At 37.8% G+C, this 25913-nt stretch overlaps 2 protein-coding genes across 3 annotated transcripts in view; one reads left to right on the forward strand and one right to left on the reverse strand.

Annotated features, from left to right (window-relative positions):
* RNF149 (ring finger protein 149) overlaps positions 1-13397 on the forward strand; it is a 45397-nt gene extending 32000 nt beyond the window's left edge. Inside the window, exon 8 of one of the 2 annotated variants that reach the window (XR_012469575.1) lies at positions 815-13397. The gene's annotated coding sequence lies outside the window, so the exon portion shown is untranslated. The remainder of the gene's footprint in view (positions 1-814) is intronic. The other variant, XR_012469576.1, reaches the window with a different exon arrangement.
* On the reverse strand, positions 879-21635 carry CNOT11 (CCR4-NOT transcription complex subunit 11). The gene is made up of 7 exons (XM_074192252.1): positions 21095-21635; positions 15682-15846; positions 11463-11615; positions 6477-6679; positions 5303-5505; positions 3532-3628; positions 879-3444 (listed from the first exon to the last, which is right to left on the reverse strand). Exons 1-7 carry the CDS (start codon positions 21618-21620, stop codon positions 3247-3249), a joined length of 1545 nt encoding a protein of 514 aa, XP_074048353.1. The 5' UTR covers positions 21621-21635; the 3' UTR covers positions 879-3246.
* Positions 21636-25913: the final 4278 nt, after the last annotated feature.

Here is a 25913-nt window from a genome sequence, read left to right on the forward strand (position 1 = left end):
TAAGATTAAGTAAGAGGTAAAAAAAAACCCCTTTAATGTACTAGGGCACAAAAACCTAATGATCAATTGCAGAAAGGCAGAAATAGTGAATACATCTTTCTCAGACAATAATGAAATAAAAATCATATGCAATATTGGAAACCAGGAGGGATAGGAATTCTGGGAAGCATAGAGGGATTTTCATGAACTGATGTTGAGATGAGCAGAACCAGAAAAACATTGTACACTCTAACAGTAACATGGAGGTGTTTAACCTTGATGGACTTGATCAGGGACCGTTATGGAGAAAACCATCTGTATCCAGACAAAGAATTGTTAAGTTTGAACAAAGACCTTTCAATTTAGGGGGCGGAAAAACCCATTATCTCATGTAATTTTGTAATCTCTTATACTTTTTTCCTTAAGGATATTTCTCTCTCCTCACATTCAACTTGGATCAATGTATACCATGGAAGCAATGTATAGACTGGCAAATTGCTTTTGTGGGGGAGCAAGATTGGGGGAAAATTGTGTGTGGGGGGGTTGTGATTTTTTTTTTGTTGATGTGGCTTTCCAAACTTTTTCTATTTTATTCTATAAGCACTAATTAATCTAATTAAAAATGTTTAGTGGACTCTTGCAGGTCATCTTAAAGTTGTTTTTTTCAAGTCCAGTCTTCTAAGCCTAAAACATGTCTAGGTTTTATAACTTTTTAAACCTCTGCCAGCAAAATATTAACTACATTAAGGACATTATTTAAAGTCAGCATATTTTAGATTCCTTTTGGAATTTTGAATATTTATTCATTAGCCTGTGGTATTTATGTCTTTCACAGGTGCTTTGAAGATGCTAATGCTGCTTCCTGACTTTTAAAGATGTGAAAACTTAACTACAGCTCTTGGTAAAGGTGATAGAGATTAAGTTGTGGTAGGACTTTATAACAAGGGATGGTTTCTGAGGTGTTGGTAGGTTTAAAGAAAACAAGTACAGAGGGTCTGGCAAATTGTTTTATTTAAATTATATGTATACATCATTCAAAGAGAAATGTATATGAAACAACTTCTTACATTTAACTATTTAAGAAGCCGAATTGGTGAATTTCACCAAATAACTTATTTTGTTTACTTTGAGAATGTCTTTATATATATACTTTTGGTTGGAGAGGAGGGAATTGTCCAGTCTAGCGTTTTCTTTTAACTCTTTGTTATTTCAGCATCTTGGCTCATTTTCTTTATTTGGGAGGGAGATGAAAGAATAAGAAATAGGCATAACTGCCTGTTGAAATGCCATTCTCTTAAGGTCTAAATGAAAAGTGCTGCCAGGAAATTAAGAAAACTTTTTTCTCAAACATGAAAAAATGGGAAATTAGGTAACTTGACCCATAAATAAAAATAAAATGCTGATTTTTAAGGACATTATTTTAAGGAATTATTATTGCAGTTAGTGAACTTTCTGCCTGGGGCAGAGATCTGAGGAAATGAGAATAATAGTTTCAAATTCCATGTCTGCTTATTGGGTAGCCCCTAAGGCACGTATTACTGCTAAAAACAATTGCCAAAATCACAAATTAAGCTTATGAAACTTGGGAGTCTGATCTAAAAATTATTTTAAAGTGCTGTAAGTTCTGAATAATCTTAAAAGGTAAATTAGCTGTATGTTTTTAGAATTGAAAAACTTGTCAAAGTAATTCTTAGATCTTAGAGACCAGGTCACATCTGGGTAAAAACCCGGATTTCATATCCAGGTTCTGACTTAGAAGCTCAAATAAGTCATATGTTACAATAATAATAGTAAAGAATTTTAAAAATCCTTCATATAAAGAACTTTAAAAAAAATTGGGTTCAAGTTCTGGCTTTTTCACTCATAAGTGACACCTTCTGAAAGATTGCTCCATAGGTTCCATAGGAAATCAATTAGCACCTAAATTGTCAAAGGCAACAAAAAAGTTGGAAGTCCTACCAAGACAGGCAAATATTTTGATTACATTGTATTTTGATTTAGCAATCATGACCCCCCCCCCCCCCCCAGCATGATAAATAGGGGGAAAAAAAAATCTAAAAAGTGGAGTTGAGAAAATGGTAGGGAAATAGAATGAGTTTCTACTTTGGGGAAGGGGAGGCTGGTTATCTTCCAAACAAGCAAAATTCAGATAAGCTTATTGTGAATACTTAAAGCCAAATAAAGTCTCACAAGTCTCTTCTCTTAGTGATAATTTTATTAATACAGTTTGAGTTCTTCTCTATCCAGGAGAGGAGATAGAAATGGCTATGGGATATAGAAACTCTATTAAGGAATCTAGTAGCATTTTTTTTCTTCCACACCATATTTCAAAATGTTTTCAACAAAAAAAAAATCAGCCACAAGTTTTTAAAAAAGACATTTTTTTACCTTTTTACCTTCTCCAAGCAAAAGATATTGTTAAGAACTCATAAAATCTCATAGGAATAGGCTGTGTCCATATTGTGTCTCCCTCCCCCCCATTAAATTACAGGAATGGTTTTGATTTCTTCTTTCCCTTTTTCCTAATAAAAGTACCACAAAATTATATGTGTAATTCTTTTGAAGTAAGGCACTGTTGCCCAAAAGGTAAACTAGATTACAGCTTGCATTATAATTCCATCAAAGAGGATGTAACTTCCTTTTCTCCAAAATTATTAAAGAATTTTACTTAATTTTACCTAATGCAAGCTGTAAATAAACCTCTTTCAAGTGGAAGTAATAACAAAAAAATAGTCATAACAAAAAAATAGTCTAAAAAGTGTAAAGTCAGAAGAGCAGGTTTTTAAAAGTCCAAGCAGCTTAAAAAAAGATCAAAATTTTTCTTTAGTAAGTTCATAGTGTGCTATTCTGAGAATAATTAAATCACAGATCAAAGCTGCTTTACTTATGGGATGTGACATAGTTTATAAATTCTGTTGTCTTTTACCAATTAAATAATTCTTTAAAAGTTTGCCTGAGTCTTGGAAAGCTTGAGTCATGATTTATTACAAGTAGTTATACACCAAAACAGGAAACTTGCTCTCTAGTGCTTGAGTTCATAGTTCAGTAGTTCTTCCCCATGGAATATTGTCACCAAGGCAGCCAAAGACGAAACCTATTTCATCCAGAAGATTCATTTAAAGGAAAATTAGTAGAAAAAAAAGCAAAGTTTTGCTTCAAATGTGCAAAATGTTTATACTGTATATGTATATATACCAAGCCATCCATCCACTCACGGTTCTAACAGTTTTAAAAATTAAAGCATAGTAGAACTGATATGATGAGGTGTTATTTTGACGTCTTCGTCTCAGAAGGATTTTCTCCTGTATCCAGTGTCTTCAGTAATCGGAAAAGCCCTGCTGCTTCTCGTATCCGACTGAATTCAATACAGAAAGCTTGTACTTCTATGAATAAGTCCTGTACGTTAATTATTTTGTTGCGGATCAAAGACTGGAGAAAGACACATACAAGCCGTACCAAACGATTCTGAAACAGAAACAAGGTAGAAAGCTTAGTTTGGAGCATTTTTTTAAGTACACAAAGTTTGTATATTTTGTAAATTTTTATTCCCACCTGCATATATTTGTCCTTAATCTGTTCACAGGTAGAGATACAATTTGATATATAAAGGTGAATAAACTCAGGAGGTAGATCAACAGCTGTTGTAAGTCTATTGGGGAAAAAAAAAGACATTTGACTTATAAGGCTGTAAATAATATGTCAAATATTATTGAACTGGATTTTTGCCCACATTTTAAGTAGGGGGAAAGCATGAAAAGTTAGATGAACTCACTCAGAATAGAAAATTCCAGATAAGCAAAGGAACTGGAAATCTAAGCCAAGACTCCCCTTTTCTATCACCAAATAATTTTTTTTATTATTTATTAAATTAAATATCTAATAAAATCTAATATCTAATTCCTAATTATCCTAAAATATCTAATAAAATAATTGAACATTTAATAAGAGATCTTAAGTTTCATCCAAATTGCAGCTTAAGGAGCACATGAAGACATCCATTGCTAAAGAATGGCATCATCATTTCAGACCCTCTTTGTCTTCCCCCATTTGAGCCTCTTAAGGTACTACTTTGTTCAGAACTTTACCTGAAACACAGTAAATAAATGCCTGTTAAGGATATATGGGTGTATATATGTATATGTATGTGTGTGTATAAACAGCATTAACGTAAGCTGCACCAAAGTCGGGACTCATTTGCTTCTTTCGTTCCTAAAACAAATTGTTGATTCACTTTTTTACTTTATGCATTTGAAAATGGATCAAGAATCCCTGGGCTTGATGAACCTCTTTGCTGTAATGTCCCAGATTCAATTCTGAAATACAGGTCGGTATTTCACTTCAAAGCTAGCTAGAAGTAAAGAATAGAACAGACATGAGCAGACATAGAGCAGACTGCTAGTTGCAGTCAAAGAAAAGAATAATTCGAGAATAACTAGAAATCATCATTTGACTGCCTGAAGAGTGAAGATACTAGAGCAGAAAATTTTACAGAAGTGATCTTTGTTTTCAGTAATCCTAAAATGTATAGTGTAAGATCCTTCCAACATTAATGTAGAGACAAAACAGAAAAACAGTCTGGTTTAGTATCATAATATATTTATCTCTGCTGCACCAACTCTAGAGGAATAGGGAATGCATACCAAATCTTTTGAGAAATATTCCACCATATAGTGTTTTCACTATTGTGGAGGGGCATCTCCAGTCATCCTGACAGACAGATATCTGGACTCAGATGGGTTTCTACAGAGGAGGAGATTTTGGTGACCTTGCACATCCTTTCCTCGTTTAAATCACTTCATGGCATCACCTTCCTAATGTCCTGGTCCTCTTAAAGAACAAAGGACAAGTAAATGAATAAGTGGTACCCCTGAGGAATTGAAGGAATTTAGGCTTATCCGGGTTTCTAATGAACAGTCTAAGAAAGACTAAATTATGTTCAAAAGTGTTTTAATGGTTTCTTTTGAAATAGGGGGAAAAATACCTAGTGAAAAATTGTGATTAACTCTGAATTTTCATAAATTAGAATATTTCATTCTTTGACCATGAATTTACTAAATGCACATAAAGCCCATTTGCATATTCTTTAGCTAGAATCTTTGGTCTTTTATTAATAAATTAAACTTAAAACTGAGAAGGATGGATGATTTCATATAAAATTTGTGAATTTACTACATAATAGTATTTTTTTAAATCTAATAAATTCAACATGTTAACTGTGTCTTTTCTCTGCAATTGTGTCTGAAATAAAATTTTTGGCTATTTGCTAATAATGAAAGATGTGTCTGACTTTCATGCCCAAATTTATTAAGGAAGAAACACTTACCGATTTACAACTTCCATTGAATGTAAAGACATGTCCATGTTGACCAGAACTGAAAAATACTCTGTTATCTGGCTTGACTGCATTAATTTCAATAACATTTCTATAGCAACTAGAGGATTATTTTCCACGAGGTCAGGCAGTTTGGCAGGAGAGAGGCCAATGTGATAAACAAGTTTGGGGTCTTTTTCCAACTCTCCAAGAAGCTACAAAATAGTCAAATATAAAAGAAAATAAATTATACTTTAATCATCTTAAATTTTTCATTTTTATATGCACAAGATCTGTCTAGAGCACCTATCTTTATGAAATAAATTTCCAGTAAATCAGACTTCTGTTTTACTTACCATAAAAATAATTTTTTTTTTATCATTTTGTAGAGAACTTATCAGTGAGAAAACTAACAATGTAGATGATTTCAACATCTAGTCTTTGAGAATTATCTTGGGATTCTGAGAGGTTGCTTGTCAAGGGGTATGAGAATAGTAAAAAAAAAAAAAAAAACCAAACAAACCCATGACCTCATCTGCCTCAGCTAAACCACTGGAATATATTTTGAATTTTAATATATCTGAATTACCTCCTGAAGTGATTAAATTATGTTTAAAAATTCATAATACTGCTTGAGTTTTGCTAGTGTAAATTGGATTTTGGGGCTAAAACAATACAAAGTCAATTATTTCCTACAGGAAAAGAAAAGACCATTTAAAATGGATGCTGTCCTAGGTTGATACTTGAATAATAACCATTCACTGAATTCACACAGGTGAAGGAAGTTCACAGAAGAAAAAAATTGAATCCAATGTCTGGCTGCCATATTAAAACAAACTTCCTAGGTCAAAGCAATGATTCAGAAATTGCTCACACAATTGCTTCCATGCAGAATATACTTGGGAAGGGAAGGACTGAAGATTTCACATAACACTGTAAAAATCTCATCAGTTTATTGACTAAGGTGACATGAGTTTGAAAACATTTTAGGAAGAAAAAATTTGTGATCAAGTCAACAGTGAGAGCTCAATTGTTATAGGGAATTAAAATGCCTTTCATGCGATGGTGCACCCTTTGCTTCTTTAGTGCTAATCCAAGACTATCTAGAACTTATGTCTTAAAACCTAAAGGTGAAGACATATCAGCAAACATGGTAAACAACATTTTATGTTTGCAATGAACCTACCTGTGTTTGTTGTGGAGAAGACAAAGGACTTTTAAAAGCTTTAGCCATTATGCGTTTGATCTCAACGCCAGTGCTATTTTTAACACACATGGATTTGTCCCACTGAATTGCATGATCAGGTTCTGTTGGGTTTAACCAAGCAAGTTCATCTTCACAAGTATGGAGTGGAGGTGGTGGGCGGATAAATTCTGGTCGAAAGTGACCTGTAACATGAATTTTTTTTGACTTCTGAATAAATTATAAGGTTGGACTCAAAGTGCATTTATTTTAGTGTTACATTTACACATACAATTTACTTAACACTAATACTTGTTGAAATGAATATATTTCATTGATAGATGAAACTTCACATTTTCCTAATCCAATCATTCTGAAGAGCAATCTGGAATTATGCTCAAAGAGCAATAAAACTGATCATACCCTTTGATCTATATCCCATAGAAATCATAAAAAAAACAAATGGAATTGAGAGGATGTACATCAGTTGGGGAATGGTTAAACAAGTTATGGCACGTGAATGTTATGGAGTACTACTGTTCTAAAAGAAATGAGTTATCAGACTTTAAAGAAGCATAGCAAGGCTCAACTAAACAGTTTAAAGAAGCTGTTGATTTTGATTCATGCTAAAACTGATGTTTGTAGATATATATGTATATATAAAATCAATTTTATTTACTGAAAAACTCAATGTTTTCATACATCCTTGTGCATTTAATGATCAACATTTTTATCGGCAATGTTGTCTTGTAACTACCTATATTTGAAGAGAAAATGTAAAAACTAGTATGTCGTGTTTTTACTATTAAGTTTTTCAAAATGGATTGTGTGGGATTAGAAATTAATAAAATGATTTGATAAATTTGGATAGAAAGCTGTTGGTATAAGTGTTAAAAGGTTAACTGCAAATTGCCATTTGGTCACTGTCTTTCTTGGAACAAGTCAATACTATTGAAATCTTTCTGCTTCCTCTCCCTTAATGTTAGTTTCTAGGTGCAAGATTGAGAGAGGTCTGAAATATATTAACACTCTGACCCTGCCTAAGTAGCAGGCACTTTTTGGCACACTTCTTCCAAACTACTGGTTACTGATGTTTCTCTCATTTAGCTGTCTATTCTTGGTCCTTCCACACATAATGATAAACCAATCCTATCAGGTGTTGAACCAAGTTTTATTAAAAGTCACCATCTATGAACTAATACCTCTTTCCAAATTTTGGGAGAACTTAAAAAATCCACAAAACATTCTCTAAATTTCTAAGTAAAACAAAATACTTGGAGAACACCAAGCTGAATTAAGAATCTCCTATTAAATACTGCAAAATAAAAGCTAACATTGGCTAAGCAATGCTTAACTTCCCCCAAGGTGCTGTGCTAATTTTGTAGCTGCACAGTATATCCAAATCTGTAATTTTCAATTTGTTAGGGCCGTACAGTGTCTGAACATCCTAAAAATTCTATTATCTTTTCAAGTTAATGGGGCTTTACCTCCATTTTAAAAAGTTTTGTTTCACTAAAAAAATTTTAAACCATTAATGGATTGTTTTTCAGTCCTCAGTCTTTTTTTTTAAAATCTATTTGACAATGTCTCAACCTACTGATCAAGTAGGTTCCCTCTGATCAAGGTCCAACCCAGTGCCATGACTCCATGAAGCTTTCCCCAGATCCACCTCTACTCTCAATTTTAACCTCTCATATCTCTGGATATATTACAGACATTTGTTCTATTATTATTTGTATGATTGGTTATTCTTTGCCTAAATTTTATCCTTTCCGCTAGTCTATAAGCTTGTTACAAAAAGTTCTTTAGTAAGGACTGTTTTTTTGTCTTTGCACTTCCACTGTCTAACATAATGCTTTCTAAATTAATACTTAATAAATATCTGATGAATTCAATTCTTTCAAAGATCCAAGATCTCATTGATATGGCTATTTACTCCACTGATGCAGATTGCAATCTCTTTCTATTTCTCAGCAGACAAGTTGTATGAGCTGACTAGGAAAAAAAACGACAAACCTTCCCACTGATGAATCAAGAAGCTGATGTCCAAATGATGGCCACACAACTTCAAGGACAAAAGGATTTATGGTAAGCTATGAAAGTAGAGCAGATCTGACATGGACTTTTCATGGGTTTTCAAACCATACAGAGTCTTAAAATGTCACAAAAAGGCTTTTTTGGAATGGTTTCCTTTAATAGATCTCTGCAATCAGAATTTGAGGATGGTAGTATTACTGTCATATAGATGATCTATAATTTGTTTATAAATTGCCTAAAAACCATTCCTAATGTATAGGCTGTACTAAAATAGGTGGGTGAGGCAGATTAAGCTGGTAAGCCAGTTTGCCAACCCCTAACAGGCCACATCCTGAACAAGAATCTGTGCATGCCAGAAGTGACTGTTCCATCCAGTCATTGGTTTTCTCAAGAGTAGATGGCAATTTTTACACTTTTAACTAGGATTGTCATTGGACTGGGGCCTTCAAGAAACAATTCTAGCCTCCACAGGAAAGGGGAGGAGGTTGCTGAGTGAAACAAATTACATATCTAGAAACTCAAAATTTCCTTATTCATCTCCCACAAAGCCTATCTATTTCAATTCAACGATGCTATTCCTTCCTATCCTTACCAAGGTGAGATTTTAGCTGAAGACCTGAAGGAAGCTAGACGGTCCAGAAATGAAGGACAGTCAGTGAAAATATCTGGAGATGAAAGTTGAATTGTCTTATCAGAGGGATTAATATTAAACAGTTGAAATGTTAAGACTGAGCTTACTGAAAATCAGTAAATGGGGAGTGACTTGAGGAAGAACAACCACAAACAAGGTTATAAGTCTTAAAAAAGTCTAGTGAGGTAACAAGGATCTGAGCCAAGATGGTAGCTAGATGAGTGGGAAGAACATGGCATATAGTTGTAAAGTTGACAAGCCTTGGGATAGAATGGATTTGGGCTGGAGATTAAAGAGCAGAAGGAGTGAAAAATGATAGGTTGTCAGCCTGGGTAATTGAGAAGATGATGGTACTCTAAAAAGTAAAAAAGGGAATTTAGAACAGGGACATGAGTTTGTGGAAAAAGATAAAGACATCATTAGTAAATTTAGAGAGCAAATTCAGTTGGAGATCAGAAGCCAGACTACAGAAAATTAAGAAGAAAGTAAAAGGGAAAAGAAGCCAAGGCAACTAATTATTAGATAACCTTCTTAAGGGGCTTATCCACAAAAGGAAGCAGAGAACTAGTGTACAAACAACAAATCTAGTAAATAGGTCATCGGTGCGGTTCATCAAGTCCATGATAAAAATGCCCCAAGTATCCCTGGGGCATTCCATTTGTTGGGATTCCCATGCCAAAGCTAATCTCTCTTTTTACTACTAAGAAACACTAAGGCCAAGAAAGCAAATCATCCTGTTTGGTATAACATTTTTTTTGTGCTCACTCTCTGAATGAATTCAGCCATAGCAAAATCCCAGAATTGTATCCTACTAGCACCAGGTAGTTCCTGAGCTTCAAAAAGCATCTGATATTATCTATATTCAGGTAATAAAATTCTGCTATGAATTAAACTTGTCTCATTATTGTCGTTGTTAGCCCTAATTGCTAGGGGGAAAGCTCAACGTTTTCATTGGAATACGTATTAAGTTTTGTCCTCTCTAAAGTGGGTCTCCTACTGAAGGGGTTCCCAGAACATGTGTCTAATTTCCCTTCTCTCCAATGGAATAATGAAAGTCTTTTTGTTATCTCCTTCATTTATTCATTCATTCATTCATTAATTTTTTTTCTTCAGAGATAATTGTAGTTGTGATGTGAGCTTTGGTGTTTTTAGAGTTAACAGTGGATACAAAATCTCTATGACTCTGGTCATTTGTACCTCCTTTCTTCAGGTAGTTATTAACAATCATTATTCTTTAGGGCCTGTCATTCAGCCAGTTCTCAATCCACTTTATTATCATCTAAATCATATGATTCTAGCCAACAAGAATATTGCAAATATTGTCATATGTCTTGCTGAAATGAATTTCTGAATTACTGATCATGCATATCTAGAAACCATTTCAAAATAAAAATGAGGTTAGGCTGGAATAATTATTCCTGAAGAATCTATTCTGATTGATTCTTAGGACACTAAAGTCACAAATTCTCTGTTATGTTCCAGAATTTTGCAAGAAATTGGAGCTCATCCAATATAGTTTCATTCAAATGAATGAAATGAATGGTTATGGTAATGGAAATGGTTATCTTAAAATTACATTGGGTATTTTACTACTATTTATCACTACTAAAATTCACTCACTAGTGACCACTTTGAGCTTTTATTGTGTTCTATATTTACTTAAAAGGAAGACAGCTTTCTAAAAAAAAAAATCCCTCTACCCACTCAAAAACACCAGAGATCATGTTAAATTCATCATGACAAATAAACCCTGATAAACCAACTCAAAACTGATATATTAACATTACTTTTACTGCTTCTTTCATAAAAGCATGATTAAACTCCATTGTTTTGTTAACATGTCTCCACTTATTTAAGATGCAGTTATTTACTAAAAGCTTATATCCTCTTGCATAATGATTAGAGGTAAGTGATAAACTGTATTAAGTCCTTTTTGAGGGGAAAGTCATCTCTGTAAACTAAAATTTTTACAATAATAACCACACTATGGAGTTTATAAAATACATATATTTGATCAGGGCCATTATATTCTCATATTATAATCATTAAAACAACATGTCTTGGGGCGGCTAGGTGGCGCAGTGGATAGAGCACCAGCCCTGGAGTCAGAAGTACTCGAGTTCAAATCCGACCTCAGACACTTAATTACCTACCTGTGTGGCCTTCCACTTAACCCCATTTGCCTTGCAAAAAAACCCCCACAAAAACAACACCTCAAAACAAAACAAAACAAAAAAACATGTCTTGAGATATAATGAACAGATATAATAGCACTACAAAACCCAACAAATTAATACACACACACACACTTATATACATACTTTCAATAGGTGGCTTTGGTCCACTGACTAAAGCTTCTGTGATCTGTGAGGCAACAGAACTATCAAAACCAGAATTTGAAGAATCTGGATCTGGGTCACTGAGAATGCTAGGGAAGCTAGCCTTGCTTTGTGTTGGTAATTCAGACTGCCGTTCTGATGGAGAAAAAAAAAATCTTTTAAATAATATAAAGTTAACAGTTTATTATTCACAGTGTAGTTAGAGCACAGTCTAAGCTTGAATGGGCAGAAATGAAACCCTTAGAGTCTTTCAAGATGTTCCTCCTAAGAAATTGCCTAACAGGGGCTAACATGTCCTAAAATGAATGCTGACTGCTAGACTAAAGAGAAAAGAAAATACAAGCTAGCAAATCATGGGCTAATTAAATAGATAATTGTATTTGACTATAATTTCTGACAAAACCTAACCCATAAAATGAATATGGTCATTGTCATGAAGAAAAATGTTGTTCCTACTGGAAGGAGGAAAAAACTTTTATTTCCTTTAGTTTTTAATGAAAAAAAAATAAGAACACACTGCAAGATTCATAAATAAAAGTAACTGGTGTGTCAGGTTTTTTTTTGCCTACCAGCTTGGAAAATGTTGCTTGAAGCTTAGCAATCCCACTGCAACACATGAATTTTAAATGTACAGAGAAACGTTTTGTGTGGCTAGTTCCAAAGCAGACAGCTACACTTTTTTGCACTTGTGAAAATGAAACGATTGGGAAATCTTCAGTCTAGGTAAAAGGAGACTACAAGCTCAGGTATAGCAAGTGGCCAAATTTCTCAGTCTTTATTTAATTCACATTTTCATTGCTGGACTAGATGTAGTATAAATTTTTCTTAAAGCAAACAAATCATTAAGATAGATTGGGGGGGGGCGGCGCAGCTAGGTGGCACAATGGTTGGAGCACTGGCTCTAGAGTCAGGAGTACCTGAGTTCAAATCTGACATCAGACAATAATTACCTAGCTGTGTGACCTTGGGCAAGCCACTTAACCCCACTGCCTTGCAAAAAAAAAAAAAAAAAGATTAGAAGCTGTTTTGGATTTGATTTCCAATCTACTGAATAGTAATCATAGGATATATTTATTAAAGTTTAAGTGCCTGAGATAATTCACACATTTTGATGCACTATGCCATTTTACTAACTTATGTTAAATACCAAAAAATACATGTTTCCCCATCCATGATCAGTTTGTGATTACATCAATATGTAGCTGTATGAGTACACTAATTTACTCAACCTCAAACAGTTCAGGATCAGTCTTATAAAGATTAAAGTTATGCCTTTATTAACTTAGCATCCAAAATCAAAGTAAAGTCAAAACAATTATAGTAGGTAAGAGTTTCTTGAAATGCTTTGATTTCTAAAGCTTATTAAAGTAAAGCAAACGAACAAATTCTATTGCTATTATTCATTTCAGTCGGGTCTAACTTTTCATAACCTCATCTAGAGTTTTTTTGGTGAAGATACTGGAATTGTTTGCCATTTCCTTTTTCAGTTCATTTCACAAATGAAGAAAATAAGTCAGAGTTAAGTGACTTGCCCAGGATCTTACAACTTTTAAGTCTATTAAGTGTCTGAGGCAATATTTGAGGTCCAGGTATGGTACTCTATTCACTGTGCCATTTACCTGTCTGGTAATGTCCTAGAATCTATTATTCCCTCAATAATAAGGCCATAACGGGCATTATAAAAGTTTAATCATCTTGCAAACACTTCATCCAGTTAACCTAAAAAGTCACTCAGTAAACAAGTACTATGGAATTTATACTGTGGATTCTTTTTCTCACTTAAGGCCATTAAAGAGGTTTATGCAAAACAATAGAGAGTGATGTTAACACTGCTTATCTCTTGCTGTATCTAAAGAGTAATACTTTGACATACATAGTTTGGATCAATACAAGAATTTCGGGGTGGCTAGGTGGTGCAGTGGATAGAGCACTGGCCCTAGAGTCAGGAGTACCCGAGTTCAAATCCAGCCTCATGTGGCCTTGGGCAAGCCACTTAACCCCATTTGCCTTGCAAAAAAAAAAACAACCTTAAAAAAAATAAAAAGAATTTCTCTTAGTCACAGACCCCCCATTAGTCACTTAACCCAATTGCCTTGCAAAAAAAAAAAAAGATATTAGAAGCTGTTTTGGATTGGATTTCCAATCTACTGAATAGTAATCATAGGATATATTTATTAAGTTTAAGTGTCCTAAGATAATATGACACACATTCTGATGCACTATGCCATTTTACTAGTTTCTGTTAAATACCAAAAAATACATGTTTCCCCTTCCATGATCAGTTTGTAATTTTATCAACATGCAGCTGTATGAGTACACTAATTTACTCAGCCTCAAATAGTTCAGAATCACCTTTTCAAGAAGAATAGAAAGTTAGCAAGATCAATTTTCCAAATAGACAAATGTTTGGACAAATAGAAAAAGTCAATATGGATCATAGAAGGGATCTGAAAAATCATACAGGGGCAGCTAGGTGGCGCAGTGGATACAGCACTGTCCCTGGAGTCAGGAGTACCTGAATTCAAATTTGCCTTCAGATACTTAATAATTACCTGTGTGGCCTTGGCCAAGCCACTTAACCCCATTGCCTTGAAAAATCTAAAAAACAACAACAACAACAACAACAACAACAACAACAACAAAAAACTACTATAAAATTTTAGGTTCCAAAAATCTTCAGTTATCGGGTGGGAAATTCACTAACATGATAATCTTGTTTTCCAATGATGGAAGATAAAATGGTTTGGGGGGAGAGAACCTTTGGTAACAAAGGTAAATCAACAGTCAAAATACTGGCAAAGTAGGAGCTGAAAAACATGAAATCTAGGACACCTTAGGATGGAGCAGGAAAGGGCTAAAATAGTTCAGTTACAGAGAAGTTAACATAGTAAGAAAAAAACAACACTATTTTGTTTTCCTGCTATTGACCCAAGATCTGTGATACTGGGGAAGGGGAGGGGGCATAATCAGTTCTTCCTTGGACATGCTGTCTCTTCTCCTTAAGCCTAATCCTTATAATCAGATCCCCTGAAGAGGTAATAAGAGAAGAACTTTCTTTTTTTTTTTGGCAGGGCAATGGGGTTAAGTGACTTTCCCAAGGTCACACAGCTAGGTAATTGTTGAGTGTCTGAGTCTGGATTCAAACTCAGATAATCTTCCTTAAAGCAGTTATGACAATGTCATCTCCTGCTCAAATATGTTTGGTGGTCTGTCTAACTCTAGGATAAACAAACTTCTGAGGTTGGTATTTACTTACTTTCTGTTGGCCTGTTGCCTTACTTTCCCGACATGTCAAACAAGACTAAAATGTGTGAAAGGAAGCAAAATGGCCAACCTGAACTTGGTAAACCTCTTCTGTACTCCATGCCTAGGACAGACTTCCTCTTAAATTCTTTACTTTTTTTTTCTTACAAGGCAATGGGGTTAAGTGACTTGTCCAAGGTCACACAATTAACAAGTATCTGGGGCTGCATTTGAACTCAGGTCTTCCTGTCTCCAGGGCAGTGCTCTATCCACTTTGCCACTTATCTGCCCCTCCTTACTTTCTTTCAAAACTCAACTCAGGTGCTGTTTTCTGGATGATGTTTTTTCTTATTCTTCTATTCTTTATCTTCCTTATTCCCTCCTTCTCAAATAATCTCATGCTTGCTTAGTGGTGCCAGTCTTGTATAATATATGCCTTTCAAGCAGGGACTTCTCTAATTTTGCTGATGTAAGTCAACACCTAGCACAGTGCCTTAGAAACAGTAGGGGCTTAATAAATATTTGATGAGTTGAAGTAATTGACATAGTATACTTCACATAACTAGTGACTAGACTAGATTTTCAGAATACAAACTATGTTAAAAATTTTTCCAAAGTCTTTAAGACATTTTGTTTTCAAACCTTGTTATGTCATTTCAAAAATTAATTATTTCAATGACAATTAAACTAATATTGACTTCACTGAAGATGTAAAATATTGTTTTAAAGAGAAAGACTTTAAATTACATGCAGTATTTCTCTGAGGCATTTAAGAAAACATAGGAATTAGTTAAAACATAAGGTGGTTTTATATGCTATATTGTTAGGGGAAGGTTTTAAAGAAGATATTGTACTCCAAGTACCTGTTTACTTTAATCTTTGTCTTATGGACAAGATAGATAAATTTATCTTTTCAAGATTCAATAAAGAAGTGATTATATGCTAGTTCTTTTCTTACCAGCCAATGCTAGTTGAAGCCCACTGATGTCCACTGACTGAGCCATGTTTCCTACATCCATTAAGGCAATTTGTCGAGGTGTTTTTTTGAAGAGTTCTCTTGGTGGGGCCAGCATTAGCTGGGAAAGAAAAAACTTTTCTGGTGGAGTTATAGGAGGCAAAAATCCTGTAAAAAAAAAATTTCAATGAAATTACTAAGAAAAAGTCTCATCTCTTAAAATTATCACACCCAACAAACATTTAATAGAATGCTTAAAATGTGTAAGACAAGGTTAATCAACAAGAATATAAATGAAAAACAGTCTCTACTTTCAAACAGCTTACCAAACAATGAGATGACATATAAATTATAGCTTAAAGGGATAATATGCCAAAGGGAAAAGTCTAGACTCTGAGATATTTAAGAAGGAAGTATTCAGCTTGAGTGTGAGAAATAGGACTAAGGCTTGAAGGCATTTGCCCATAAACTTTTAAGGAAAGACTATTTGAGAGATGGAGATTGAATTAAGAGGCAGAAAAGAATGGAAAGAAAATTTCAGTTTGGTTGAGATAAGGATAGAAAGGTAGCCTAGAAACAAATTGTAGAGAGCTTTCAATAATGGACATGATATAATTTATTTGGTAAGCTATAGAAAGTCACTTAAGTTTTTAAACAGAGCCAATGTAGAAAGAGTGGTATACTAGGAAAATCATATAGAAGCATTCATCGAAGTCTGTTCTAAATGGAGAATCTTAAAATTTTTTTAAAAATTTTCATTTGTCCCTGAATATCCTGAATTTAATACTATTCAAAATGTTTGTCCTTTAAAAATCCTATCTTTGAATTTAAGAACCTAGCTATTACTTTGGTGTTCTTAACTGCAGAGTATATACTTCCATTTCTCACTAAAGTAATGGTTCTCAAAGTCAGAGACTCAGAGACTTATGAAATAATTACATAAAAAGATGCCCTAGCTGATTGAAGTCCCCTGTTTAAGGGAGTGAAAGAAGAGGGAGGGAAGGGGAAGAGCTACATACGGTGAAACTAATACTGGAATTTCACCAACCAGTTCAAGAGCATTAAGAAGATCACTGGCAGCCCATGAAATAGTCCAAAAAGCAAAAGGTGAGTTGTTCATACTGGTGCCACAATTTCTAAGAAAGTAAGGGGTGAAAGAAGAGGAAGGGAATAATATCATATAAAAGATGTCTTACTTGTTTCCTGCCCCTTGAAATAAACAAATATGTATTATGTGCCTATTATATGTAATGCAGCACTTTAAGATTTCTAAAGCCCTTTCTATCTATGACCTTTGATTCTCACAACAAAACTGTCAAGTAACAGACATATCACTCCCATTTTACAGATTTAGAACCTCAGGTTCAGTAAGATTAACTGACTTAGATATAAGCTCATAAGTGTCAGAAATAATGTAAATCTAGAACTTCGTGACTCCAAATCCAGTACTCAGTGCGCTATATCACACTGCTTCCTATAATTCACATAGGCTTGGAGAGAAAAGGAACTACTCCTATCATCTCTCCTCCTACAAGGGTACTTATTGGATCTAGGGACTTTAAATCTCAGAAAAGTAATCTGTGAATTATAATTTTTGCTTGATACTATTAGGGGTCCAATATGGGTCCCAAAATGAGGGATATCTCAAAAGTGCCAAAGACCCCCAAATCTTAAACAAGAGGCCCAGGTCTTGAGCTTCTTTCCTAAAAGAGCAAACTTGAATCTAAACTCCAAGTAATCAATTCTTAACTTTGCTGCATGGATGTTCATTTTATATATGACTTGCAGTAATCTGCTTTAGAAAAGACATGGTTATGAACTAGAGTGATCCCTACTTTCTTACCATATAGCTGAAATGAAGATTAGATTTTTTCATATAAGGAAGGTGATGTGAAAATTTTATATCAAGTCACAAAACTTAAATCCTAAACCTGAGATTTGTTTCCAAATCAGTTTGGAAATTTGAGATACAAAAAGGTGAAGTACCTTGCCCAAAGGTGCCAATAAAAACTTGGATTAGAGTATCAGTCTCCTAATTACTAGTCCGGGGCTATTTACACAATGGCATAAAACTAGAAAAGTAATCTTTAAAGAGAATTCTTAAATTCTCTAACCTCTGCAAATCCATTCATTTATGGGACCTAAAAGTTAGGGTAGAGCCAATCTGTTTCATGTTATTCTGAATAAAAGTTGATTTCCATTCCAACCTCCTCATAGATGCTAAAGTGAAATTCCTAAAATAAAAGGCCTGATGGTATCACTCACTGGTTTAAAAAGCTCTTAGCATCCACTAATAATGGCCAAAATAAAAACTTCTCATTTGGCAATAAAGTCATTCACAAGTTAAAATTTCCAACTATCATATATTACTCCCTTTCATGCATTGTGTTTCAGCATATTGTTGATACTAGGTGTTCTGGATCCTTTTGGCTGCTACTGCTTCTTCTTCCAGAAATTACTTTGTATAAATTTTGTATTTATACTTGCACAGAATACAAATTCCTTGAATGAAAGTACTGTTTCATTTTTATCTCTGGATTCTCAGTGTCAAGCACAGTGTCTGAGATAGTTAATAAATGCTTACTAATAGGTACTTAACAAATAACAGGTACTTAAACGCTTACTGACATCCTTTACTATAAAACAGTGCTTTTTGAGGCATGTATTTTTGACTCTTCAGTTAGAACACCTAGGTAAGTCAATTAATTCACTCCAACAAGCAGATATTAAGTGAGGACCACAAACAAAACCTGGGGCTAATGCCAGGGGTACTAAAGATAAGATGAAAAACAATCCCTGCCCAAAAAACTTAGATTCTGCTAATGGGATGCAAAATGTAACCAGATAAATATATACAAGATAACTTCAAAAAGGAAAAAATGTATTTCTATAGAAGGTGGCCCATCAATTAAACCCTGAAGAAAATTAGAAAAGGAGTATACTTAGTCACAGGGAGCTTCATGTAAAAACACAGAAATGAGATACGGAATGACAAGCCCAGAAACAACAAATACTAGTTTAGCTGACACATGTGCTATGAAATAATGGAAAGGTAGGACTTTGGAAAGTTTTAAAATGTTAAACACCTGTATTTTACCTAAAAGCAATAGTAAAATACTGACAGATTTTGAGTACAGGGTCTAAAATGGCTAAATTGTACTTTAGGAAGGTTATTTTGGCAGGAGTATTTTGGGGGTCCAGTGTTGGGGGATGGACTGGAGAAGAGAGAACAATATTTTTTGGAGAAGGTTGAAATAATCTGAGCAAGTGGTGATGAGGCCTTGATTCAGAAATATCTGAGAGAAGAAAAAAGGGAAAAGATGTGAATTATGTTATGGTCACAAAACTTTGGCAATTGCCTGGCAAATGTGAGAGAATATCAAACACAGAATGACTTTAATCTTGGAAACTAGGTGACTGGAAGGATGATGGTACCCTCAATAGTAATATGACAGAGGAAAAGATTTCAGAAGAAAGATAATGGAGTTTACCTTTGGATTTGCTGTTTAAGATGTCCAACGAACAGGAAGTCAGAGATACTGCTTCACTAAAAGACCTGAGCTTGAATTCTACCTCAGATACTTTCTATTTTTGTGACCAACCTTATACAAATCACTTAAGCTCTTCCAGGTTGTTTTTCCATCTTTAAAATAGGGATAATAATAGTCCCTATCTTACAGGGTTGTTGGTGAAGAGCAAATAAGGTAATATATGCAAAAACCTTAAAGGGCTATACAAAAACTTAGTATAGGTAGGCAGTTGGTGATACTAGAATGGTGTTCAGCTGAATTATAAAGTCAGGAGTCTAGTAGTGGATATAGAAATCGAAGTCATCTGAATAGATGATGCTTAATCTGATGCGAGAGACAAGAAAAGAGGGTCCAAGGCAGAGCCTTGAGATGTACCTGCAATATGAGGAGAAAAACATGGATGGTGACTCAGCAAAGAAGGCTGTAAAATATGACAAATTTACCATGGTGATTAAAATGGTAAGACTGAGAAATTACTCCAAAATATCATATTGGAGAAAGATGCTTTAAAGCAATGGTGACTCAAGGAATAATTACTTTAAGGACAAAGAGGAGACATGGATAGATTTCCCATGTGTGCATTTACTTCAACATTTCATTACTTCATGTTTTATATGATTGCACATATATAACCTATATCAGATTAGTATCTAAGGCAAGGAGGAGAAGAGAGAAAGAAAAGTAGAATTTGGAACTCAAAACTTAAAAAAACCACAAATGTTAAAAACAACATAACTGGGGGAAAATTATTCATTTCTTTTCCTTGCCTCATTACAAAGAAACTGACTTTAAAAATACCACATGGATTGCAGACACCTAAAGAAATGTAAGAAGACCTTTCTTACCCCCTCAATTGTTTAAATCTATTCTTGCCTCCAGAAAGGAAAACTGAATTTTTGTCTGCTTTTCAGTTTCCTGTGACAACTGTCTTCCAATTAATTTAATTCTTATTTTTATGCAATTTGTAAACACAGTTAAGATTTATATTCAAAGGAGATTGGAACATTAGAATCATTTTCCAGAAATAAGTGTGCCTCAAGACTGCCTTCATTGCCTTCAGGGTAAGATGTGAAAAAAAACAAAAAGGCTTCTCAATGTTTTCTGATTAGTATCGTTATTTTTTTAAACTTTTTCCTACTCCAGTTTTACTGTGTGCCCTTGATACTTTTTAGATGTTTAGAAGATGTGGAAAATGTCAGATAATGGTCATGTATTACATATTCTTTATTAAACTAGAATTAATCCTCCAGCCACAGATCCACTTCCAAGATTAGGGAATTTCTAAGTTGATCCTTTCAGGAGAAGGGTGGGAGGACGGGGAAGAAAACTCCTCCAAAAGAAGTTGTTCATCAGTCTTAATCCAAGATCTTATAAGGCTAGAAAACCGACCCTCCATTTGCTTGCTGAAATATATGGCCTCCCTTACAAAAAGAAAGGTAGTACCCCATCCAGATAAAGAGAAGACAGGATTTTTCATGGAGCAGAGCTTTATATGGGACACTACTCATTTTTGATGATAAGCTCCTAGGGGAGATTCTGAACCTGGAATCTGTGAACTTTTGTTTGATAACTGTTTCAATATAATTGGTTTCTTTTGCAATCCTCCCTCTACAGTTTTTTCGTGCATTTGAAAGCATCCTTCTAAGAAAGAGTCCATAGACTTCACAGGTCTGACAAAAAGATTCACGACAAACAAATACAATTAAAGAGTCCCTCCCTGACGGGGCACAACCCCCGCCTGTAAGGCGGAGGAAATATGTCTGTGGGAATGAAATGCCAGGTTCGAGGTCGCCCGGGAAGCGGAATCGAGGGGCTCCAAATCTGCTCGGCTCTCGCCCAGGGCGCACTTCGGGCTCCCGGGGTGGGGGCGCGGCGGAGCTGCGTACCTGAGAGCGGGGGCCGGTCGGGCTCCTGGCCGCCGCGGCCGGGGGACGCCGGGTTGAGCAGGTGCGCGAAGCTGGCTGCGAAGGGGTTGGCCGCCAGGGGCTCGGTGCGGTACATCTCCCAGAGCAGGTAGAGGGCGGTGAGGCGCTGCGCCGCGCTGGGCAGCAGGTCCGGCTGCTGGAGCAGCATCACCAGCACCGAGCCCAGGCGGAAGTGGTCCGCCTTGCTGAAGTAGTGGTGGAAGGCGCTGGACAGGCCCTCGAAGGTGCTGCCGCCCCCGGCCTCCTCCGAGATGATGCCCAGCAGGCTGGAGAGCTCCTTGGGGGACAGGCTCATCCTGCCCCCGGGCCCGCCGCTACTGCTGCTAGCGGCGCCGCCGGGCCCAGAGCCCCCAACCCCGCCGCAGGAGGAGCCCCCGGGGCCGCCGGGCCCGGGCCCCGCCGCCGCTGCCGCGGCCTCCTCGCCCCCCCGCGGCTCCGAGGCGGCCAGGAGACTGCAGGGCGCCGGGCTGCCCCCGCCACCGGGCATCAACCCTCCCGCCGCCGCCGCCGCCGCCGCCGCCGCCGCCGCCTTCTGCCTCGCGTCCTGGCCTTGGTCCTGGCCCCGGCCCCGGCCCTGATCGGGCCTAAACGCCCGGCTCCGTCGCCCCCGCCGCTTCCGTCCGGCGCCGCCGCGGCCACCGCCACCGACGAACAGACTCCCGCTCCCGCTGCCACGGCCGCTGCCGTCCTGCCGCTTCTCGCTGCCGTAAAGACCCGCCGTTAGACGACAGTGTCGCAAAGCAAAACACGTAGAACTGGGCAGAGGAGGGAGACGGAGCCGGGAGCCGAGGATCCCAAGAGGCGGAGCGGAGGCGGAGGCGGAGGAGGAGCTGGGGAAATGACGTAACGGAAGGGGCGGGGCCGGAGGGAAGGCTCGAGCCGGGAGAGGAGGCCGAGGATGGGCGGGCCAGGGACGAAAGGCCGAGGGCCCGGGCGGACCCAGTGAAAAGCGAGCGGGTTTTGTTCCTGGGGGCGGGGCGAGTCGAGGCCGCCGCCAGGAAGACTTCCTCCATTCCCAGAGGAGCCTCGGGGCGGCGCGGCGCGGCGCGGCTGCGCAGTGGAGCGCGCCGGCGGGCGGCCGTTGGCTTCCGTTGGCTGAGAACGGCTGGGGCCCGTCGGCCCCCTCTCCCGCTGTTCGGTCGTGCGCGGCTGTCTACGCCCAGCCGCGGGACTGGGCCGCCGTGGGAGCGACTGAGGCCAGATTTGAACTCTGGGCGCGTTCAGAGGTCACAGCACGGGCCCGCACTCTCACCTCTGCACCGGCTGGTCATGGGGGGCGTTTTTGTTGGTTGATTGTTCACTTTGACCTGAGGTGCCAGCCGTGTGGACGATGCCACAAGTGAGCGCCCGTGCGCGGGCCCATGGGCAGCGGTTACTCGGGTCCGCATCAGCCGGTGGCCCTTCATGAAGCGCCTGCGCAGCGCTAGGCGCCGGGGAGCGGAACGGCCCAGGACCCAAGGGGACAGGAGACGGACCAGACAAGCCGGCTGCCCTCGCCCTTGTCAGCCCCAGGGGCCACTCCCCAGACAGACAGACAGACAGACAGAACTCGGTTGTGTGCTTGCAGGTGCCTCATCGCGGTTGTACGCGTGCGCAGCCGCCCCGGGGCGTTAGGTGAGGAGGACGTGGACGGGAAAGCTGGGGGTAGCGGGGGTGAGTCGTGGTACCCTGAAGCTATCCCAGGGTTTCATTAGGCCACCTGACTCAAGATGTCTGACACGTTAGGAGGAGTGCCCCCCCATATATCTCTGTTTTATACCTTATGTCACAAAAAAGCACAAAAGTCTCCTTCCCCCTCCCCTGTCTCAGTGTGTTTGTGAAAGCTTGTGGCTGTTGACAGCATTAAGGAGTTTGAAATCATTCAGAAAACAGGATTGCGGCCAGTCCAGACGCGGGTTTTCTATTTTTCTTGGCCCAAGAGGGATTTAAAAGGGTCTCACATCACCAATGACATAGGAAGGGGATGTTTTCATTTACAAGCGAATTGGATTTAAATTAGGCAGGTCTGCACAAAATCACCAGTCTCATTCTCTGTTCTGGAGTCCAGGGGCAAGATATAGATCGGGGTGACTGCAGATGACCCCAGATGCAGTGGGAGCCTTTCCATGCTAAGGGCTTTCCCAGGTGTCAGTTTGAGGCAGTAGCCCATCAGGGATTAAAACTAGGTAAGAAACAAGGCTAAAAAAAGGTCTCTTTTACCTCCTAAAAAAAATCTGGGAGGGGAAGATCCTCAAGAGTTTTTGCCCAGAATAGAAACAATTGCTATGTATACACCCATTCTGAGCTATCAAAACTGCGACAATGATCCAGTAAGGTTTGGGCTAGGACCTGTTGTTGACCCTGCATGGAAGAGTGATTTGGATTTAAGGCCTGGAACAGTAGCTCCACTTAAATCTCATTGGGTTTTATCAAAGACTGTTTTTTCCCAGTGCAGTGTTTCAAGAAACCGTAAATGAAACTACATGGGGCAAAAGAGTTAATTGTCCCGTTATTTTTTAAAGAAGGGAATAAGGAAAGAGAAAAAAAAAATTTAGCCCTAAACCCCAAGATATCTTGGGATCAAAATGTATATTCCTTTGGGCAGAGCTCCCACAGGATTAATTGGAGATAAATGAGGGGCAGCTAATTGGGGCTGTGTATAGAAAGCCTGGCCTGGAGTCTGGAAGATTTGAGCCCACATCCAGCCTCAGACACTAGCTCTGATCATATGACCCTATGGGCAAGTCACCATTTGTCTCAGTTTCCTTATTTGCAAAATAAGGAGAGGGAAAGGGCAAATCATTTCTGAAACAAGAATAAATAATTGAGAGAAGACCTGTAAATTAAGAGGAAAGATTAGGAAAGATTCCCTGCAGTAGATGGGATTTTAACTAGTACTTGAAGGAAGCCATAAAAATCAATAGATGAAGATGAGGAGGGAAAACATTTCAGGCACAAAAGCCTCCATGCCTGGAGCCAAGAGATGAAATATCTTGTTTTTGGAACAATATCATTAGATCACAGACTATAAGGTAAAGGTAGAGGACAGGGTTTGAGACACCTGGAAATTTGGGGAATGGGTTGGTAGGTTATGAACAGTTTTGAATACCAAATACTGAGAATTTTGCATTTGAACTGGGTCATAAAGAGCCATTTGAATTTATTAGGGGATAGGGTGTTGGTTAATATGTTCAGATGGGAGCTATAGGGAAATAAGTTTGATAGCTGACTGGAGGATGTGCAGCTGGATTCAGAGGTCAGCTGGGAGAGGGGAGAACCTAGAGATAATTGTGGTTCTTTTAAATGAGTAAATCACAGAGCTCTCTGACCAAGAATGTAAGAATAAAAAGAAACTTCATTACAAAGGTTACCACAAGTAAATAAGCAACTGAGAGTTGGCCAATTAAACTTTCCTACCAAGGTTAAGAGAATCCCCCCCCCAAAAAAAAAGTAGCCAAAGGAGGTATGATAGTTGTTATAGCAACTGGGCTGAAACAGGTGGCTTCTGTAGAAAGGGAAAGGAGGGCTTTTTCAAAGAATTATTGGGGGAGGGATCATGTTGAGTTAGGGGCAGGACTAGGAGATACCAGAGAAGGACTAGCTTAATGCTTGTCAAAAGGTTTTATTTCTGCATGTTTGAGGGATGCAGAGTTTTAGTTAATCGTAAATTCTTAAAGTTAAGCACCTTAACTGAAGGTGTCAGCTTGACTAGGAGTTAAGGTCTGTATTAACCTTTGTTTAGGTAGCCTTAAGGAATTTATCATGTATAACAATGAGAGCCTGGTGAGATAACTTGGAGACATTAGGTAGAATTTCATATAGAAATGGAGAGGATTTAACTTTTAACAGAGTGCCTATTTGCTTAGGTACATTCCTTTGCTTATAGGTGGTTTGCTTGAAAGGAACTGAAAGGAAAGGCTTACATTTGTCTCTTAATAGAAAAAAAAAGGGAAAAGATTGCAATATTTCTTTCTGCCCAAAGTTCCCCTGCTTCATATGGATTGGAATGGGAAGAGACTTGAGGCAGGTAGAGCCACCACTGGCTATTGGAATAATCCAGACATCCAGACATAAGATGATGAGCACCTTTGCCAGAGGAGTGTCAGTGTCAGAGGAGAATACAGAACATATACTCAAGAGATGTTGCAAAGTTGACATCAACAGGCTTTGACAAAAGATGGGCTATGGGTGGGGGTGAAAGATTTTGAGTAATCTAAGGTGACTGGGAAGATGATATTGCCCTAGATAGTAATAGGAAAGTTAGGAGGGGAGGGAGTGTTTAGAGGGAAAATGAGTTCAGTTTGGGACATGTTGAATTTAAAATGTTTATGACCAGTTGGAGATTTATGAATGTCAGCAGATAGATGAAAGACTGAAGTCAGCAATGTCTTGATTGAAATGTAACAGGGTAAACTGAGGCAATTCTCTGAACAAGATATTTATTAATGGAGTGCAGAACCTATTAATAAAGTGCTCTTACTGTCTGCCTTTAAGTCCAGGTATGTCTTCTTTCTAATCATTTCTAATACATTCAGGTATGTCTTCTTTCTAATCATTTCTAATACATCATTGGGACCTTCCCTGGTAATGGAAAGGTGATTGGTGGATATTTTAATGAAGAGGTGGTTAATAATTCTCAGTTCCTTCTCCCCTGCCCTCCCTTCCCATCTCCCCAATAGGAGAACTAATCCTCAGGTGAAAGGACTAATGTAAAGGTAAGGAAAGTGGGCTGGCCTTCAGATATGGCTAAAGAGTGCTAATTGTTTTATGAGATCCAGCTGCCTCTAGCAGTTGTCAAAAT

Source organism: Macrotis lagotis, chromosome 6 (genome assembly GCF_037893015.1).
Source record: "Macrotis lagotis isolate mMagLag1 chromosome 6, bilby.v1.9.chrom.fasta, whole genome shotgun sequence".
Taxonomy (NCBI): Eukaryota; Metazoa; Chordata; class Mammalia; order Peramelemorphia; family Peramelidae; genus Macrotis; species Macrotis lagotis.

What these genes read in the sequence shown, in the direction of transcription:
- CNOT11 (XM_074192252.1), bottom strand. Translation starts at nt 21,620, where the DNA reads ATGCCCGGTGGCGGGGGCAGCCCGGCGCCCTGCAGTCTCCTGGCCGCC. An exon ending in CGACCGGCCCCCGCTCTCAG is followed by an intron (nt 15,847 to 21,094) that starts GTACGCAGCTCC and finishes TTTTTTTTACAG; the next exon opens with GATTTTTGCCTCCTATAACT. An exon ending in ACCAAAGCCACCTATTGAAA is followed by an intron (nt 6,680 to 11,462) that starts GTATGTATATAA and finishes TTCATGTTACAG; the next exon opens with GTCACTTTCGACCAGAATTT.